The following is a 17,652-nucleotide window of genomic DNA, read 5'->3' as shown; positions in this document are numbered from 1 at the left end:
GTGTTTTTATGATGTCTAACGCATCCTTATGTATGGTCTGTACAAAGGTTTTGATGGTCATGTTGTTTGATTTGATGTCTTTTTTCTCCTTATACATAAAAGGCTGTGGTTGATATGTAGAATCATCTTTTCTGTATTCATTGGCGTACAAAGTGCGTTGCACCTTATACATATCAATTTCTACTGAAAATGGCTGAGGTCTTTTAACCGGAATAAACGTCAGTCCTTTACTTAAAAGACTAAGATGGGCTTCTGTAAGTGGTTTGTTGGAAAGATTGAATACTACAGACGTTTCTTCTGTGACGGGGGTTTTGCGGCTGTGTTGGCGTATCTGGTGACCCTTTTTCCCTCGCCTGGGGGATCTCTTTTTCTTAACCCGCTGGATTCCAGACCCATTTCTGGGGGGTCTTGATGATGGATGCCAGCCCCTAAAAAAGGTTCCGATCTAGACGGTGGTCTGGTGTCCTTAGATTCAGCATCCGAGGCTGATTCGCCCGAGCTCATGTCAATGGTGTGGAAAGATGGTCTGTTGATACGAGGTCTGAATCTAGGAGGGGCATTCCTAGTGTTGGTGTCCATGCCACTAAGCCATCTATACACTTGATGGTGTGTGTAGTCATGGTTCACCTTAGTTAATTTTTGTTTTTTAAAACGGATTAATTCGTTCTGATATTTCTGAATATCGTCTTGGAGTTTAATCATCATCTCGTTCGCAGTCGGTGCCTGTAATGAGGTGACATTTGTTGCTTCGAATTCCTGGATGGTTTTTTTCACCTGGATTAACTCTTTGCCGACCTCCTCAACCACTATCACCATCCAATCCAAGGAACACTTGTTGGCAATGTTCATCCAGCGTTTACAAAAATCTGGATTTTGCCTACCAATAGTGGGGGCGTTTCTAACCCTGAAACCCCTGGGTATTCTTTTGGCCCGATAGTAGTCAGAGATGAACACGCCGTGTAGGTCCAGGTCTATTTCGCGTCTTCTTAACTTTAATAGATCATTGTATAGTTCTTTCGGTGTGTTCGTATGAGAGAGATCTTTAGTAGATCGTGGCCATAAGACAGATAAAGCGTGTTCGTCGCTAATGGAAAGAGTTTCAGCTGTGTCAGCTAGAGCTCCTGCCCTTGATAAAAAATCATCCATGCTGAAATCACTTGAAAAAGAGGAGCAGAACAAATCCAAAAACTATATAAGTTATAAACTGTAGGGGTGCTCAAGAAGGTGGGACGCCCCACCAAAATATATGTACAAGTGAAAGCTTGGCACTCTCCTCAAAGACAATAAACGTGTCTTAATATGCCTGGGTGCAAATTGCTGGCGTCAAATATATACAGAAAAAAGAAAAATCAAAATGCACTCACAGGTCTTCTTAAGTGGAACACTTAGTGCTTTATTGTTTCAAAACTGGTGTACAGAAATCAATCGACGTTTCGACCCTGCCGGGTCTTTTTCAAGATCGCAGAGTACATGACAGTGAAGTGTTTATATATGAAATACAAATCTAAATTAATGTGCACTTACCCAATGGTGAAGTGAGGTGGAGTGAGTCTGCCCGTTGGAACCCGGAAGTGCTTGGAAGCCGCATAGGACGTCACGTGATCGGGACGTCGGACGGAAGAAAAGTGGTTGTCAAGACAACGGTAAACACAGAGAAAACTCAGATACCGGGCGCAAGTGAAACGCTGTGGAGAACAGAGTGGGAAGTATAGACTACCACACAGTCTGTATAACCCAGATGCCAGGAAAGAGTGCTGGTGGACTAACCAGTGTAGTGTACTAACGTGTTAAGAGTTATAAACACACATGTGAAAAGAGTGCCAAACCAAAAAAATTTAACCAGTGAGACAACACAAAAAGCCTGGCATCGTGAATAAAGGTTAAAATCAAAGCAGAGAACGACATGTATTTAAACAATATTATATGCAAAATATATATATGAGATTTATACACTCAAGCATGCTATTATATGCTTAAGTTCCATACCAGAACAACTTAATAAACAATGTTATATACATAATGTATGCATGATTAATGCACTAGAGCATGCTGTACGATGTACTACTAATGTGATGATCTAGTACTACGAAATATATCATAAACAAAATCATAAACTCTAATGGTGACACAGACTAACTCCCATCACTCTATATATTTTCCAAATGAATATCATGTCTAAAGGATAAAGGGGACAGCCCTTGAGTAACAAACTAACCCCACATGGAGTAGTCTGAGGTACCCCTGGACTGGTCAAAGTCCCATGTCAGAACAAATAGATAATAGAGCAGGAAGATAAATCCATAAGTGACCAAATGCCACTAGTAACTGCATCTAGCGTAGTGCCAGATATTAACACTCAGTTGACTGTCTGAGACCAACCAAACTTTAAGTCCGATATGCCAAATGGTAATACGATACTACCAGCATATGATTGCTATGTACAAATGAGCAAACTAATAATAAATCAAAACATAACAAACCAAATCTAATGCTGATCAGACAATCACGTCTAATGGGACCACATGGAACTCTATGTGGTTAATCTATACTGGGGTCTATCTTGTAGAATCATAGATGTAGCGTATAATTGCTACATACATGTCAAATAAGGAATGTTAGTGTAAATACGTGGTAAACGTGTCTCAATGGTACTAGGACAACCTAACATATGGTGATAATAATCCCCACCTTCATAATACGATACTACCAGCATATGATTGCTATGTACAAATGAGCAAACTAATAATAAATCAAAACATAACAAACTAAATCTAATGCTGATCAGACAATCACGTCTAATGGGACCACATGGAACTCTATGTGGTTAATCTATACTGGGGTCTATCTTGTAGAATCATAGATGTAGCGTATAATTGCTACATACATGTCAAATAAGGAATGTTAGTGTGAATACGTGGTAAACGTGTCTCAATGGTACTAGGACAACCTAACATATGATGATAATAATCCCCACCTTCATAAGAACATAGAATATACAATGTTTTCATTTAGTCCTTTAGGTGTAACTGTGTCCAAAAAATGAATCCAATAGGCTTCTCTCTGTAAAAGGATTTTGGATCGATCGCCGCCTCGATCTAAAGGAGGTACATGGTCAATCCCAATGAATTTAAGTGTGGGAAGATGGTGTTGCATAGCCAAGAAGTGTTTAGCCACGGGTTTTTCCGTGGTTTGGTCCCGATATGCCGTCATTATCCCGGATCGATGACCCCTCATCCTATCGCGTAATGTGAGGTCTGTCTTCCCGACATACGATAGTCCACATGGACAGGTCACCATGTAGATGACATGGTCTGTCGTACAGGTGATGTAGTGCTTAATCGGTATCCGTTTGCCCGTGTGTGGGTGGGCAAAGGAGGTGCTGGTCAGCATATGACTACACGTTACACAGCCAGTGCACTTGAAACAGCCTTTCTTTTTTATCCATGTTTTCTTGGTATAGCATTGTGTGGGATCGTTCCGAACTAATAAGTCCCTCAAATTACGGTTTCTTTTGTAGCTGATCATAGGACGTTGTTGGAAAATCGACGGGAGATTCTTATCGGCTTGAATTACATCCCAATGCCTGTGTATCGTGTTTTTTATTTTTGTGGTTGCTGTATGGTAGGTCATAGGGAGAAACAATGGAGTCTTCTTGGTTTTGCTGTTATTGCTAGAATCTAAGCGTTCTCTGGCTCTTTTTTCAGCAATCTCCAATGTGTGAGGGGTATAGCCTCTATCTATAAAGCGTTGTTTCATTTCCGTCAGCTGAGTAGTCATATGAGAGATATCACTGTTGTAACGTAGGACTCTAAGAAACTGAGAGATAGGCAGAGAGTCTTTTAGATGTTGGGGGTGAAAGCTGGTGGCTGATAGAATAGTATTTCTGTCCGTATCTTTGCGGTGTAGAGTATAGCCAATCTCACCCATATTTTTGTACAATAGCACATCCAAAAAAGGAATTTGATCACAATTCTGATTGAGAGTGAATTTTATGGTGGTGGGTAACGTGTTTAATTGTTGAACCATATCTTCCAATTCCTGGTTTGTAGAAGTCCATAGGAGAAGGATATCATCCACAAATCTGAAATACCTCAGTATATTCTTTGCGTATGTGGAGAAGATGTATTGTTGTTCGAACCATGACATGAAGATGTTGGCGTATGATGGAGCCATGGCCGCCCCCATAGCAGTCCCGGATGTTTGCAAATAGAAATTACCCTCGAATTTAAAATAATTGCAAGAGAGTGCGATAGTGAGTAGTTCCAAAATGAATTCGATAGGGGGGCCTTTGTAAGTTGTACACTTGGACAAGGTAATGCGGACAGCTTCAATCCCTTCCACTTGGGGTATTGCCGTGTATAGGTTCTGAACGTCCAGAGTGACAAAAATAAATTCACTTTGTATATTCTGGCCGAGTTCTCTGAGTTGTCTTAAAAGGTCCTGGGTATCCTTGAGGCAAAATGGCAACCCTTTAACACAATCCTGTAAGTGATGGTCCACGTATTTAGCAATCGGTTCTAATAAACCACCCCTGGCCGAGACTATGGGTCTGCCTGGAGGATTTTGGCTGGATTTGTGGATCTTAGGCAGGGTGTACAATACAGGGTGTATAGGATGGATCACCAAAAGATATTTAGCTGTATTAGAATCGATATAACCAGCTTGAAGACCAATGTTGATGATTTGTTGGATCTTTTTGTGAAATGTCTGAACAGGATCATACGTGAGTTTACGATATGTGGAGATGTCATTCAGTTGTCGCATAATTTCACACTTATATTGCTGGTATGATTGAATCACAACGCCTCCGCCTTTATCTGCGGGGCGAATTACAATGTTCACATCATCACGAAGATCTTGTAGTGCAGTTTTTTCATCCAAGGTCAAATTGGGTCTGTATTTGGGCGGTGTTTTTATGATGTCTAACGCATCCTTATGTATGGTCTGTACAAAGGTTTTGATGGTCATGTTGTTTGATTTGATGTCTTTTTTCTCCTTATACATAAAAGGCTGTGGTTGATATGTAGAATCATCTTTTCTGTATTCATTGGCGTACAAAGTGCGTTGCACCTTATACATATCAATTTCTACTGAAAATGGCTGAGGTCTTTTAACCGGAATAAACGTCAGTCCTTTACTTAAAAGACTAAGATGGGCTTCTGTAAGTGGTTTGTTGGAAAGATTGAATACTACAGACGTTTCTTCTGTGACGGGGGTTTTGCGGCTGTGTTGGCGTATCTGGTGACCCTTTTTCCCTCGCCTGGGGGATCTCTTTTTCTTAACCCGCTGGATTCCAGACCCATTTCTGGGGGGTCTTGATGATGGATGCCAGCCCCTAAAAAAGGTTCCGATCTAGACGGTGGTCTGGTGTCCTTAGATTCAGCATCCGAGGCTGATTCGCCCGAGCTCATGTCAATGGTGTGGAAAGATGGTCTGTTGATACGAGGTCTGAATCTAGGAGGGGCATTCCTAGTGTTGGTGTCCATGCCACTAAGCCATCTATACACTTGATGGTGTGTGTAGTCATGGTTCACCTTAGTTAATTTTTGTTTTTTAAAACGGATTAATTCGTTCTGATATTTCTGAATATCGTCTTGGAGTTTAATCATCATCTCGTTCGCAGTCGGTGCCTGTAATGAGGTGACATTTGTTGCTTCGAATTCCTGGATGGTTTTTTTCACCTGGATTAACTCTTTGCCGACCTCCTCAACCACTATCACCATCCAATCCAAGGAACACTTGTTGGCAATGTTCATCCAGCGTTTACAAAAATCTGGATTTTGCCTACCAATAGTGGGGGCGTTTCTAACCCTGAAACCCCTGGGTATTCTTTTGGCCCGATAGTAGTCAGAGATGAACACGCCGTGTAGGTCCAGGTCTATTTCGCGTCTTCTTAACTTTAATAGATCATTGTATAGTTCTTTCGGTGTGTTCGTATGAGAGAGATCTTTAGTAGATCGTGGCCATAAGACAGATAAAGCGTGTTCGTCGCTAATGGAAAGAGTTTCAGCTGTGTCAGCTAGAGCTCCTGCCCTTGATAAAAAATCATCCATGCTGAAATCACTTGAAAAAGAGGAGCAGAACAAATCCAAAAACTATATAAGTTATAAACTGTAGGGGTGCTCAAGAAGGTGGGACGCCCCACCAAAATATATGTACAAGTGAAAGCTTGGCACTCTCCTCAAAGACAATAAACGTGTCTTAATATGCCTGGGTGCAAATTGCTGGCGTCAAATATATACAGAAAAAAGAAAAATCAAAATGCACTCACAGGTCTTCTTAAGTGGAACACTTAGTGCTTTATTGTTTCAAAACTGGTGTACAGAAATCAATCGACGTTTCGACCCTGCCGGGTCTTTTTCAAGATCGCAGAGTACATGACAGTGAAGTGTTTATATATGAAATACAAATCTAAATTAATGTGCACTTACCCAATGGTGAAGTGAGGTGGAGTGAGTCTGCCCGTTGGAACCCGGAAGTGCTTGGAAGCCGCATAGGACGTCACGTGATCGGGACGTCGGACGGAAGAAAAGTGGTTGTCAAGACAACGGTAAACACAGAGAAAACTCAGATACCGGGCGCAAGTGAAACGCTGTGGAGAACAGAGTGGGAAGTATAGACTACCACACAGTCTGTATAACCCAGATGCCAGGAAAGAGTGCTGGTGGACTAACCAGTGTAGTGTACTAACGTGTTAAGAGTTATAAACACACATGTGAAAAGAGTGCCAAACCAAAAAAATTTAACCAGTGAGACAACACAAAAAGCCTGGCATCGTGAATAAAGGTTAAAATCAAAGCAGAGAACGACATGTATTTAAACAATATTATATGCAAAATATATATATGAGATTTATACACTCAAGCATGCTATTATATGCTTAAGTTCCATACCAGAACAACTTAATAAACAATGTTATATACATAATGTATGCATGATTAATGCACTAGAGCATGCTGTACGATGTACTACTAATGTGATGATCTAGTACTACGAAATATATCATAAACAAAATCATAAACTCTAATGGTGACACAGACTAACTCCCATCACTCTATATATTTTCCAAATGAATATCATGTCTAAAGGATAAAGGGGACAGCCCTTGAGTAACAAACTAACCCCACATGGAGTAGTCTGAGGTACCCCTGGACTGGTCAAAGTCCCATGTCAGAACAAATAGATAATAGAGCAGGAAGATAAATCCATAAGTGACCAAATGCCACTAGTAACTGCATCTAGCGTAGTGCCAGATATTAACACTCAGTTGACTGTCTGAGACCAACCAAACTTTAAGTCCGATATGCCAAATGGTAATACGATACTACCAGCATATGATTGCTATGTACAAATGAGCAAACTAATAATAAATCAAAACATAACAAACCAAATCTAATGCTGATCAGACAATCACGTCTAATGGGACCACATGGAACTCTATGTGGTTAATCTATACTGGGGTCTATCTTGTAGAATCATAGATGTAGCGTATAATTGCTACATACATGTCAAATAAGGAATGTTAGTGTAAATACGTGGTAAACGTGTCTCAATGGTACTAGGACAACCTAACATATGGTGATAATAATCCCCACCTTCATAATACGATACTACCAGCATATGATTGCTATGTACAAATGAGCAAACTAATAATAAATCAAAACATAACAAACTAAATCTAATGCTGATCAGACAATCACGTCTAATGGGACCACATGGAACTCTATGTGGTTAATCTATACTGGGGTCTATCTTGTAGAATCATAGATGTAGCGTATAATTGCTACATACATGTCAAATAAGGAATGTTAGTGTGAATACGTGGTAAACGTGTCTCAATGGTACTAGGACAACCTAACATATGATGATAATAATCCCCACCTTCATAAGAACATAGAATATACAATGTTTTCATTTAGTCCTTTAGGTGTAACTGTGTCCAAAAAATGAATCCAATAGGCTTCTCTCTGTAAAAGGATTTTGGATCGATCGCCGCCTCGATCTAAAGGAGGTACATGGTCAATCCCAATGAATTTAAGTGTGGGAAGATGGTGTTGCATAGCCAAGAAGTGTTTAGCCACGGGTTTTTCCGTGGTTTGGTCCCGATATGCCGTCATTATCCCGGATCGATGACCCCTCATCCTATCGCGTAATGTGAGGTCTGTCTTCCCGACATACGATAGTCCACATGGACAGGTCACCATGTAGATGACATGGTCTGTCGTACAGGTGATGTAGTGCTTAATCGGTATCCGTTTGCCCGTGTGTGGGTGGGCAAAGGAGGTGCTGGTCAGCATATGACTACACGTTACACAGCCAGTGCACTTGAAACAGCCTTTCTTTTTTATCCATGTTTTCTTGGTATAGCATTGTGTGGGATCGTTCCGAACTAATAAGTCCCTCAAATTACGGTTTCTTTTGTAGCTGATCATAGGACGTTGTTGGAAAATCGACGGGAGATTCTTATCGGCTTGAATTACATCCCAATGCCTGTGTATCGTGTTTTTTATTTTTGTGGTTGCTGTATGGTAGGTCATAGGGAGAAACAATGGAGTCTTCTTGGTTTTGCTGTTATTGCTAGAATCTAAGCGTTCTCTGGCTCTTTTTTCAGCAATCTCCAATGTGTGAGGGGTATAGCCTCTATCTATAAAGCGTTGTTTCATTTCCGTCAGCTGAGTAGTCATATGAGAGATATCACTGTTGTAACGTAGGACTCTAAGAAACTGAGAGATAGGCAGTGCTGACTGTACAGATATGTATGGCTTACATTAACACTTCCTTCCTCATGGTGGACTTTTATGAAGATTATGTTACTGGATGTTTGTTCCATTTATGAAGATATGTGACTGCTTATTTTTTGCTCTTTATGTGTGGACTGCATATAGCACTGGGGCAAGCATTAATGTTAATTAATTCAGACTGAGGCTCAATGTTATAAATGTGTGTCTCTTTTAAAAGGTCCATAAGCCCCTCCCATAACTTCAGGCCAAGCCTTCCAATATTTGTATAATAGAGATCCCTGTTTGTCGCACGGTGGAACTTTCGGGTACTCACTTTACCAGCAGGTCCCCTCTGTTAGCCTGTTTTCAACTACATGGGTACAGGCTGATAGGGAATTAGGTGGACATTTAGGTACATGATTCAGGCACATGATTCAGGCACTCTCCACCTTAGACTCAGTGGTTCACAGCACTTTATCTATACAGAAGCACGCACTTTATTAATACTCTTGATGAAGTCTAGTTAAACTAGACGAAACGCGTAGTGTTAGTTTTTATTTGTTATTTTTGTATTGTATGCTGCTAGTTTCTTCATTGTCTTTGGTTCCTGTGAAGAATCCAGATACCTACAGTGTAAAGACCTGGACTGGGGATCATGAGAACGTATTGATGGGCATTTTATACCTTTTTACCTTGTAAGACCATTAAAGTGTATTTTTTATTCACAATCAGTATTGCACTATGGTTTCTCAATTTTTCTCCAGATGAATCTCTGGATTTCCGAATGACAAATTGAACCTAGTGGAACCAACAGTTTACTGATGAGCCTGAACTTTCAGTCATTCTGTGAGTGCAACCTTTAACCCTGGGGGTGAACTAATGTTACGTTACTATGCTATGAGGGCTTTCTCTATTTTATATTTTTAGGTATATTTTGGTTTTCTATACTGTACCATTGGAATTTTATCTTTTATATCTCTACATACTGGTCTATCACTGGAGAAAAGCTACTATCTGCTGACCACCATATATCAGGGATCATACTGTTCACACTGATTACAGTAGAGCCCTTAATAGCTCCTAAAAGTGTGAGTTAGCATTTGTTGCATTGTTTTGATGTTTATATTGCGGCTACATATTGCGCTATTGCTTGTTTATTGATTTTTATAGATTTTTTGGCGCAATTTGATACAGAATTAAGAAAATCCATGTTGATCCATGTATGTATACGTTCATATGCACTGTTGCACTTAATGGTTATTTTTCTACTCTATTTTTATACACTCTTTTTCACACAGTATATCTATTTACTGTTTTGATTTAGAAACTATGTGTACTATTAGGTTTATGTGCTGGTGAAATAGGAATTTGGCATGAATGCAGACAGTGGTTGCCATGGAGGCATGAAGCATGCTATAGGGAAAAATGTGCCATCTGAGACATAACAGTTAAGTATACAATGATAAAATAAAGCTGATAATATTAAAATAATGTGTTTGTGTGTGTATATATATATATATATATATATATATATATATATATATACATTGTATTGTTTTTTTAAATATATTAATTTTAACATATATTAAGTTACAAGCATATTCAAATATTAATTTAGTAACCATTTTTACAATTATCCAATGTTGTAGGTCCTAAAGTTTACACCGTTATCTTTCTGAGATAGGCTGACAGTACTGACTTTGAAGTTGAAATCCTGTGAGGACAAAAAGAATGCTTTTGAACGCAAACCAACAAATCCGAGAGGAATGTTTTAAATGACAGGGAAACGAAACACAGGAAAGTAAATGCCCTCATTCTTTCTCTGCTCCACTTACTGACAATATAGATACAAATAAATCTGGATTCAAAGCTTTTATTTTTTTTTCAGTTTTCATGAAATAAAAATGCACATACCTTGATATGACTTGCTTCCTTTATTTGAACACAGCGCGCTAGATCTTGAAAGGCTCTTGGAAGTTCGTTGTCACAGTTAAAGCTAGTCATTACTTTCCCTATGGCTTTTATAATAGTTTTGGCTTGTTCCATAAAACGATAGCTCTCCTATAACATGAAAGGGAATAGACCAATTAGAGTTCTTAGCTAGGTTACTATAATAAGTTAAAAAACAGCGTTTGGTGACTGGCTCAATATTTCTTTCAAAACGGTGTTTAAATCTTTCATAACACCACGTAGGAGGTGATTGCTGCAGAATAACTTGCGTAACCACACATTTACCTATCTGATGTCTTGGAGACCAAAGTAGATCATTACTAAATATTAATTTTGTTCTGATGTCATGAGGTTATTTCAAGTCCTCTTTCTTGTTAGTTATTAGCTGACTGTGGGGGTTTATTATACAATCACCTTTCATGCTATTTTGATTGCAAAAACAAGTGTGTTTTTTTTTTTTTTTTTTAAGGTTGAAGAAGCAGGAAATGTCAAAATTGTTCTTAGAATATTGATAAAAATAAAGGACGTATTAATTGGACTTCAAAAAAAGTTTTTACCCGGAAAGTTGCATACATTTTAATTAAGGACCAACACAGCTTACAATTTAAAAAGTATTTTTTTTTTTTTTTATCTATTAAAAATGTCTGACTTGCTGTTTCTCCAGTTTCTTCTTTTTTGTCAATTATATGTTTGGTTTAATCACAATCTATTCTCAGTTGGGAGATATTTAGGACCAGCATGCTATCTGTGTCTATAATAAGGGAAACCTCTGCTAATGCATCCATCTCTAGTGAGTTGTTTCAACAATACATTTTTCAGACTCCGTATTTACTAGAGGGAATCGTGAAAATAGTCCTCCTGTACTGTAGTAATGCTGAAGGTAACATGTAGACTAATCCATCCAAGTGGGAATCCCCACCAACTTCTATCTACATCTTAGTAGTGAGGCTCAAAAATTAACATAGTGTCTGGCCCATAGAAGTGCTTAATCCACTGCCTTCCAAGTGCTGTGTAAGCAGGCGCCAAATCTCCTTAGCATTAAATGGGCATCTCATCCTCTTTACCCACTCACTCAAAATGCCATGCCAGGCAGTACCCACTATCCTGCAACTGGCATTCTTATCAATTGTTAAAAAAAAGTGCTTAATCCACTGCCTTCCAAGTGCTGTGTAAGCAGGTGCCAAATCTCCTTAGCATTAAATGGACATCTCATCCTCTTTACCCACTCACTCAATATGCCATGCCAGGCAGTACCCACTATCCTGCAACTGGCATTCTTATCAATTGTTTAAAAAGTGCTTAATCCACTGCCTTCCAAGTGCTGTGTAAGCAGGTGCCAAATTTCCTTAGCATTAAATGGGCATCTCATCCTCTTTACCCACTCACTCAAAATGCCATGCCAGGCAGTACCCACTATCCTGCAACTGGCATTCTTATCAATTGTTAAAAATTAAATATATATATACAGTATCTCACAAAAGTGAGTACACCCCTCACATTTTTTGTAAATATGTTATTATATCTTTTCATGTGAGAACACTGTTGTGGATCAGAATGTTGATCTTTGTTATATTCAGAGGAAACCCAAATTGTTGTTACAAGTGCACTGTAGCGGTACTTACCTTATCCGGGGGCCGGCCGCGGTCCTCTCTTCAAGCCGCGCGCGGTCCTGCGGCTGCACGAGCCGCGCGCGGCTCATCCGACTGCTCAAACAGGAAGGCGGGCAGTGACCGCGAGAAGCGGTCACGTGTCCCGCCTGCAGCTAAGAGCGCGCCGCGAATCTCGGGCGCGCTCTTAAAGAGACAGTGGGAGCCTAAATTGCAAAAAGGCTCCCATTGGCTCCTGTCACGCCAATCACCCCATACACTTACCTGTTGGGGGAGTGGAAGTGACAGGAGCCAATCACGTTAGTTTGAAGGCTACTTATACTTACCCTTTTCCCTTAGTTCCTTGCCCTATCGTGGTTTCTGCTACAGTTCCCTTTAGTGCTTGTTGTGTTCAGTTGTGTTTCTCCGTACTTGACCTTGGCTTTGTATTCTGACTTCGTTTTCGCTTTATCCTTGTCTGTACTGTTTGCCGGCTTGCTGATTCCTGTGTACCAGACCCCGGCTAGTTCTCGTTTACGCTGTCTCTTTGTGCCCTTGACCTCGGATCGCTCCTGACTCTGTACTTCTCCTTTACGTCGAGTCCGGCCACTCTAAGGTCCGGTAGACGTATCTCTCCTCTGTGCTGTCTTCTGTTTTGCTGGATCCTGCGTGTAGGGGTATATACTCGTTACATGCACTTGGAGAAGCGAGAATTAGACACCAGACACGTGTTGGTATTCAAAGTAAGCCTCTGACGTTTTATTCATCAGCTGGGTTTTATACATTAAAAAGTAAGTGCTTACGTGCAAATACTCTCAGAACAGTAATAGTAAGGGAGTAGGTTGTACACTTACTACTTTAAATTGTAGCAGAGTGTCATTTCTTCAGCGTTGTCACATGAAAAGATATAATAAATATTTACAAAAATGTGAGGGGTGTACTCACTTTTGTGAGATACTGTGTATATATATATATATTGTAGCTGTAGTTGTGTAATACATGTACAAGTTGTATAAATATGATAATCTTTTAATCTAACATTTAGGTTAAACAAAAACTTTGTAAAAGTAAAGTGACCTTTATTATTATATAAATGATTTATATTTTACAGATTTATATGAGGGAAATGAACCACTATTAAGCTGCATCTAACATTATTTGAATTATGATTTCTTGTTGCTATCTATTAGGAAACAAAGAGAACACACAACAAGCACATTATAAATCATGAACAGTGACCCAGTACTTCTGCAGTTGCCATGGCAACACGTACCTTGTCAAGATATGGCATAACAGTTTCTTCATCACCAAAGACAAATGGCACTGTACTACACAGGTGGATATGGTGCCCTAAGGGTGAACTTGCAGTGAAGCGTAAGACATGACGCCTGAAACGAAGACAAGTAGAAAAGTATTATCTAATAAAACATTTCAGAAAGTTACTGCACATCAGTTTAAGGTTTTAAATTATAATAAAATGAGCCCAAATGAATATTATTTGTAAAACAATACTGAGATTCAGAATATTTACTTTTTTTTTTATTTTAATTACCGTAATTGCTTTATGTAATCCATTGAAGCATATCGTTTTGTTAATTTTTTTGTTATTTTAATGTCAGAGAGGGAGGTCTGAGGTTCTGCTCCTTCTCTATAATTTACCTTTAAAAGGAAGTGGTGGACAGCAGCTATGCCAGTCTGTATTATTTAAAATTTCAAATGTCCTACCGCATAGCCAGGGAATAGGGAAGAAGCAAGAAGACATGGAGCTTTCTCACTTCTAATGTGGGATGCATTTTACCAGGCTCCCCCTCAATTTTATGCAAACTGAAAATGAAATTATGTTTGCCAAATTAGTTTTTATTTCTGATTAATAAAACTGGACAAACCATTTTTTCCCCTGTGCACAAGTTTAGCTGCTGTTCACTAGTTATTGAATTTATCTATTGCTAACTAGTGATGTCGCGAACATAACATTTTCGGTTTGCGAACTGCGAACGCGAATTTCCGCAATGTTCGCGAACCGGGCGAACCGCCATAGACTTCAATAGGCAAGCGAATTTTAAAACCCACAGGGACTCACAATAGTGATTGAAGGGGGGGGGGGAGACCTACTCTCATCCCCCCCCCCGGCCCCCACCCCTGGGCGGCGGCCATAAAGATAATGAGGGGGGGGAGACCTACTGTCCTCCCCCTCTCCGGCCCCCACCCCTGGGCGGCGGGTGGGGACATAAAGATAATGAGGGAGGGACCTACTGTCCTCCCCCTCTCCGGCCCCCACCCCTGGGCGGCGGGTGGGGGCCATAATGATAATGAGGGGGGGGGGACCCTACTGTCCTCCCCCCCGGCCCCCACCCCTGGGCGGCGGGTGGGGGCCATAAAGATAATGAGGGGGGGACCTACTGTCCTCCCCCTCTCCGGCCCCCACCCTTTGTCGGCAGGTGGGGGCCATAATGATAATGAGAGGGGGGGACCTACTGTCCTCCCCCCCGGCCCCCACCCCTGGGCGGCGGGTGGGGGCCATAAAGATAATGAGGGGGGGACCTACTGTCCTCCCCCTCTCCGGCCCCCACCCCTGGGCGGCGGGTGGGGGCCAAAATGATAATGAGTGTTCTTAGCCTAATTGCAGGGCGTGGCAAGGCTTTATAAGGTTGAAGATGGATTTTTTTTTTTAAATTGCGCCGGTTATGGTGTTTTTTTATTTGGCCTTTTTTGGGGCTGAAAAAAGAAGATTTTAGAAGAAAGAAAACATCGAATGGTAAGTTGTTTTTTTCTAATTTATTTTACAGGTTCTTAGTTAAAGGTCCCCCCCTCATTATTTTTAGGGTGAGGGGGGTAGGTAGGGGGATAATTTTTTTGGGGGGGAGGGGGTGACTAGGGCCCCCCCATTTCTATTTAGGGCCCCCACCTGCCGCTCAGGGGTGGGGGCCAGGGGGGAGGACATTAGGTCCCCCTTATTAGTATTTAGGGCCCCCACCCACCGCTCAGAGGTGGGGGCCGGAGGGGGACAGTAGGTCCCCCCCTTATTGTTTTTTTTAGGGCCCCCACCCACCGCTCAGGGGTGGGGGCCGGGGGGGGGAGGACAGTAGGTGCCCCCCCCCCCATTATTTTTATGGCCCCCACCCAACGCTCACGGGTGGGGGTGAGGACAGTAGGGCCCCCACCCACCGTGCAGGGGTGGGGGCCGGAGGGGAGGACAGTAGGTCCCCCCCTTATTGTTTTTTTTAGGGCCCCCATATTCCCCTATATAACAATGTTTGGTATTTAGTGAATATTCCCCTATATAACAATGTTTTGCATTTAGTGAATATAGGGGAATATTCACTAAATGCCAAACATTGTTATATAGGGGAATATAACAATGTTTTGCATTTAGTGAATATTCCCCTATATAACAATGTTTGGCATTTAGTGAATATTCCCCTATATAACAATGTTTGGCATTTAGTGAATATTCCCCTATATTCACTAAATGCCAAGCATTGTTATATAGGGGAATATTCACTAAATGCCAAACATTGTTATACAGGGGAATATTCACTAAATGCGAAACATTGTTATATAGGGGAACATTCACTAACTGCAAAACATTGTTATATAGGGGAATATAACAATGTTTGGCATTTAGTGAATATTCCCCTATATAACAATGTTTGGTATTTAGTGAATATTCCCCTGTATAACAATGTTTGGCATTTAGTGAATATTCCCCTATATAACAATGTTTGGCATTTAGTGAATATTCCCCTATATAACAATGTTTGGCATTTAGTGAATATTCCCCTATATAACAATGTTTGGCATTTAGTGAATATTCCCCTGTATTCATTAATGCCAAACATTGTTATATAGGGGAATATTCACTAAATGCCAAACATTGTTATACAGGGGAATATTCACTAAATGCAAAACATTGGTATATAGGGGAATATTCACTAAATGCCAAACATTGTTATATAGGGGAATATTCACTAAATGCAAAACATTGTTATATAGGGGAATATTCACTAAATGCCAAACATTGTTATTTAGGGGAATATTCACTAAATGCCAAACATTGTTATACAGGGGAATATTCACTAAATGCCAAACATTGTTATATAGGGGAATATGCCAATGTTTGGCATTTAGTGAATATTCCCCTATATACCAATGTTTTGCATTTAGAATAAAAAAAATAAAAAAATAAAATAATAATAATAAAAAAATAAAAATAAAATGATTGCAGCTTCCGAATGAATCTAAAATGGATGCTGTCCAGTAGGTGGGAGGGTCTGCTAGGGAGGGTCTGCTGCTGATTGGCTGTAATGTGTCTGCTGACTGTGAGGTACAGGGTCAAAGTTTACTCAATGATGACGAATAGGGGGCAGACCGAACATCACATGTGTTTGCCCGCGGCGGCGAAAGTGAACATGCTATGTTCGCCAGGAACTATTCGCCTGCGAAAAGTTCGGGACATCACTTTTGTTAACATATTATTGCATTGTTTTTTTTATAGTATATTGTTTTACCATAATTTCTTTAAAGGAACACTCCACAAAGCTAGAGCACTTTAGCCGATAGGTTTTCTGTGTGAACAGTGTTTTACAAAAAGTGAGGCTATCAATAGAAATTTGCCATGTTCATAAATTAACCTTGTTATACCACCCCTGGCTATCAATCAGACAATCAGTCCTGTTACTTCCTGGTTGTTTAGCTCAGTGGAGGTTAACTCCAGAGGCAGTTGCTTAAGGCCTGCCTTGCAATGATTTCTCATTGGGCTGCATTGGGAAGTCAGTGATTGGACAGCCACAGAAAGTCTGGGCTGTGAAGAAGGGGAAGGCGTGCAAAGACTGCAGACAAGATATCTGCAGCTTTTCCAAGCTGTTTTTTTAGATATACCCCAATTTTTTTTATTGCATATTTGAACACGTTTTCATTGAGGGTATATGAACAAAATTGTTTTAAAAATAAACCGTTTTCCATTGATCATTAGATTCAGATCATTAGATTCAATTCCTAATCATTGCCCTGATCTGTGAGGGAAAATTAATACATATTCTTCCTATTTTCCATTCAGTTTTTGTTTAAAACATTTTTTTTTATCCACACATATTCTTTTTTATAAGCTGTGTTTAATGTAAACATGTTAAGGCTTCATCAAGAAATGAAATCCCATATCCATATATCGTTTATGGTGGCACAGTACAGTTATGACCACAGCTCAACTTACATCCTAGAAGCTGCTAAAAAGACTACAAGCATTGCTGCCAAGTATAACATGTAAATTGTAGAGTTAAAATTAGAGTTAGAACAAATATAACATTCAGATGTTGGTAAATAAGGTCAGAGTATATGCAGTAGCATGAAGAGCTAACACTCTGCTGCATTCAGGTATATCAAATACCGGTAGCTACTCA

General features: G+C 40.2%; 1 protein-coding gene across 1 annotated transcript in view; it reads right to left on the bottom strand.

The window, feature by feature from the left end:
- Nucleotides 1-17,652, bottom strand: part of ADGB (androglobin) — a 313,568-nt gene that overhangs the window by 156,149 nt on the left and 139,767 nt on the right. Inside the window, exons 19-20 of the mRNA XM_063443590.1 lie at nt 13,530-13,644; nt 10,635-10,781 (exon numbers count right to left, since the gene is read on the bottom strand). Of these exons, the coding sequence (XP_063299660.1) occupies nt 10,635-10,781; nt 13,530-13,644 (262 nt within the window). The remainder of the gene's footprint in view (nt 1-10,634; nt 10,782-13,529; nt 13,645-17,652) is intronic.

The sequence above is a fragment of the Pelobates fuscus genome, chromosome 2, assembly GCF_036172605.1.
Source record: "Pelobates fuscus isolate aPelFus1 chromosome 2, aPelFus1.pri, whole genome shotgun sequence".
NCBI classification, from domain to species: Eukaryota; Metazoa; Chordata; class Amphibia; order Anura; family Pelobatidae; genus Pelobates; species Pelobates fuscus.
Note: the sequence above shows the minus strand (reverse complement) of the source record. Positions and strands in the feature narration are given on the sequence as shown.